The sequence below is a fragment of the Rhagoletis pomonella genome, unplaced genomic scaffold, assembly GCF_013731165.1.
Source record: "Rhagoletis pomonella isolate Grant_MI unplaced genomic scaffold, Rhpom_1.0 Rhpom_scaffold_14840, whole genome shotgun sequence".
In the NCBI taxonomy this organism is placed as follows: domain Eukaryota; kingdom Metazoa; phylum Arthropoda; class Insecta; order Diptera; family Tephritidae; genus Rhagoletis; species Rhagoletis pomonella.
The window spans coordinates 1-3,795 of NW_023473362.1; the positions used below are offsets into that span (position 1 = coordinate 1).

General features: G+C 35.9%; 1 protein-coding gene across 1 annotated transcript; it reads left to right on the top strand.

Annotated features, from left to right (window-relative positions):
• Positions 1-8: 8 nt before the first annotated feature.
• On the top strand, positions 9-1,351 carry LOC118757152. Its single transcript, XM_036491888.1, has 4 exons — positions 9-402; positions 466-607; positions 692-852; positions 924-1,351. Exons 1-4 carry the CDS (start codon positions 25-27, stop codon positions 1,188-1,190), a joined length of 948 nt encoding a protein of 315 aa, XP_036347781.1. The 5' UTR covers positions 9-24; the 3' UTR covers positions 1,191-1,351.
• The last annotated feature ends 2,444 nt before the right edge of the window (positions 1,352-3,795 follow it).

Below are 3,795 nucleotides of genomic sequence, written 5' to 3' on the forward strand. Positions count from 1 at the left end.
ATACTCTCCTACTTGTACGACACAATGTTACCAGAAGGTCAGAGGGAACGCCTGCGCGAAATGCAAGAGGAAGTGAAGCATCTTACCGTGAGGCATCGCTACCGAGCGAAATGGCGTTTACACGAATCTGAGAAAAGGCTTAATCGATATGAAGCGGCTGTGCAAGAAAAACTATTGCCCCTTATGGAGGTGCTCGATCTCTGTGATGAAAGTTCGAAAACAGCGCTTGCAAACGGAAATAAAACGAATAACGGCTCCGCATCAGCATCTGAGGCGACGAGAACAAAAGTGGGTGTCGGAAAGTCAGACGAAGCGGATGCGGTCGAACAAATTACGCTGCATAACCCAGTAATTGCGCAGATCTCGAAGGTGCAATTTGCGGCTGGAAAATGGGCGCATTTGGTAATGGAACTACCCGCGCATACATATGCCTGTATCTTAGTTATTTATCTGTTTGCTTTATAGGTCATCGTCTGCACAGAAAGACGTGTTCTGATATACAATTTACTTACGCTACGATTACATGCTGCATGCAAGCTGTCCGTCGAGCATTTGGCATTCGATCCCATAAGCAATTTAGTGGCTGTCTTCACCAAGTATAATGAATGTAATACAAAAAGAAGTTATTTTATTGCATTTATTTAAATATTGATATATATCGAAAAATAAATATTTTTATTACGCTTCATAGTGTACGTATTCCAGCCAAATGTACCGCTGTCCATTTATCGACGTCGCGATATGCCACCCTTGCTGGGCGCCGCGTGGCTGCCCCGACGACATCCCAAAAACCGTTCGTTGAATGTTGACTGGCAGGCGGTATCTACGTTGTACTTTTTAACAGATCAGCAGGTGAATATTATTAATTATGAAAACAATAATCCAATTGCAATTCATACTTATTCAAAAACCTTGATTTTTAGGAAATCTACTACTTGGGTGTGCCAGATAGTGCGGACGATGATGCGCCGCCCCCAATTACCTTCAGCAGTTCGGCTAATCAAGCAATGCAGTATAGTACCTTCGGCACCTTTGCCACCCAACAGCACTCAGATATGAAAAGCAGCACACGGCAGTCGATTGGACCGCTGGTTATCGGTAATTCGTACGAAATGGCTGTGAAATCGGTGAGTGAATGCTTTATTTTTTTGCTAAAGTTAAGGCTCGATGAAGGTTATTTTTATATTTAGATTATGGTTGACTTTATAAGTTCGATATTTTAAAATATTTAGGCCCATTCGTCGCTCGAATCGAAAAGGTTGAGTAGTATATTTTAAATATTGAGGCGTATTTCTTTTTGTTTTGATTTACTCTAATCGGAAATCCGTGTTTGTGATTCGGCAACTGTAGTAGGTTAAACTCCTGTCTACCGAGACTAGACCCGACGAACAGACTAGACCCCGATGTGAAAACATGCATGTTTTTGTTTTTGTAACAGCAAACATTTTTTCCTTAGATTTTTAGGTAATCAGCTGGATCGACAACCTTTGGCCAAATATAGATCTGGGTAGTTCCGATTATGTAAACCCGACTGCCATGTTTCTGCAAAGAGTTGTTGAGGAATATTGTTAGATATATTACGTTTATAAGTTTACTTTCATATTCATATGGCAAGTGTGAACCACATATTACACTTCTATATGATATTTTGATTACAAAGGTGGCAACACATCTCTATTATTAAGTGTCATCTCTATGTTGTAATTTCTGGATTCTTCCCTTTTTATATCCGATCGTTGCCCGAGTAACCTGTATATCTATACCATATTAATATTAAATAAAACAGTACTAAATAACTCAAAAGGAGTTTAAAATAGTATTTATATTCATAAATATAAATATGCCCCAATGTCTGTACAAGAACGACTTCTCAGTAATTCCTGTAAACTGGAACAGACTAAAGAGAGCAATTAGTGGTATCTGTCTTTGAAAATGTCACATAGCTAAAACTCAAAATTGTCCAGACTTCGCTCCCATGCCCTGTCATGCGCTGCGTATGATAATCGCTTGTATGCAAAGCTCATTAAACAGATTCGATATGTGGCAGTACTCAGGCTATGCGCTGCAGCACAATGCACGTATAGCCAGCGCTTAAAGCATCTATGACGCATTGTTTACTTTGTTTCTTTATATCCGAAAAGTTTCTTAAGAGTTGCTATATTAGGAGCGTTCCTTATCTCCCAGAAATAGTCAGAAAAAGTCCGAAGTAGTCAGATTTAGTCCAAAAAGCGTTCCTTAACTCGGAAATGACAGCAAAAATGAGAGAGCAACATTCAGAGAGAGTGACTCTCATTAGTCCGAAGTAGTCAGATTTAGTCAGAAGAATTTTTTCTGGCAAAATCCTGAAAAGTGTCAAACTCAACTGAATTTAAATTAACGGAAATTAAGGAATACGAAAAAGTGAGAATAATCTAAAAAGTAAAAGAAATGAATTGAAATTGGAAGGAGGCAAAAAATTATTGATATAGTAAGTGTTTATTGTGCTTGTGCTTGTGGGAATGTGTTTTGAACATACAGTTCTGTTCTTATTTGACGTTAGTTTTGTTGTTGCCATTCTTTGTACTAAAAATTTGGTTTTTTGCGTTCCTTTACTTTTCCTGTTATTCTCTTTTAGTGAGCGCATTTTGCTTACGCTCTGGCATTTTGACACTTTTCAGATTTTAGTCCAAAAAGATAAGGAATGAACCTATTATTTGCAAATGTACAATCTTGAGGTTTAAGAGCTAAAATAGAATTCGCATAACTTTGATAGATCCTCTGCTTGCATTGCGAAAATCGGCTAATAGCGTTCATAATAAGACCCAAACGTTTTATTGTTGTCTGGGTCATATTCAAAATTTACCATAAAATCGGCAAGCAATTAACCTTAAATGCTGTTGCATCTTGAGTAAGAATGGCTTGATCTGCAATCTGTGCGGGTTGACTTTGAATAATACAGATTCTGCGGTTGTTGCATCAAATTCTTTTATTCTTGGTGTTGTTTCAAAGTCTGTTGATTTTGCACTTGCAATGCTGCCAACAATGCCTTGAATTATGAGTGATCCATTTTGCTGAGTTCTAAATTATTCTCGTCGCCAATGTAGTAAAACGTAACTATTTAATAAATAACGCAGATTTGCAAAGATAAATGTTTATTCAATTGTAAAAGAAATAAAAGGATTTTTTTTCAATCAGAATAATAATTTGACGAAAAGTGCAATGTTTTTTAGGAATTTAGAATCCATCGCAAGTAAATAATCAACCTTCGAACACAACATTAATCATAGTACATACATACATACTTACGTAGATACTACCATAGTTTATAGAAAATATTGAACACTTAAATTTGTTTTATTTCATCTTTATTAAAGCTTAAAAAAGAAATACAAAAAGTGGTCATAAAAAAGTAAAAATAACATTTATCTACATACATACGAATGTTTGAAGTACATTAGGCATTGGCTTATGTTTTACGTGTACATATAAAAGTATGTGCATACCTGTGCACATAAATATTAATTTTTTATTTTAGATTTTATTAATGGTTTTTTAAATTTTAAATTTATTAGCATTAAGCGCTGCTACATATATACCCACATGTAAATTGTCATAAAATGAAGGACTGCACACACACATACATACATATATGTATGTATATGCATATAGAAATTTCTCTAAGCTAATGTTCTTGAAATTTTACAAATAAGATTTTTACTTTTTTTCCTCGTATTTGCTAAGAATTATCGCTTTCACATTGATATACATATGGGGTATTCCATCGTCACGGGTGGGACATTTGTACAGCAAAAATAG

What these genes read in the sequence shown, in the direction of transcription:
- LOC118757152 (XM_036491888.1), top strand. Translation starts at nt 25, where the DNA reads ATGTTACCAGAAGGTCAGAGGGAACGCCTGCGCGAAATGCAAGAGGAA. An exon ending in CTGGAAAATGGGCGCATTTG is followed by an intron (nt 403 to 465) that starts GTAATGGAACTA and finishes TTTGCTTTATAG; the next exon opens with GTCATCGTCTGCACAGAAAG. An exon ending in CTTCACCAAGTATAATGAAT is followed by an intron (nt 608 to 691) that starts GTAATACAAAAA and finishes TACGCTTCATAG; the next exon opens with TGTACGTATTCCAGCCAAAT.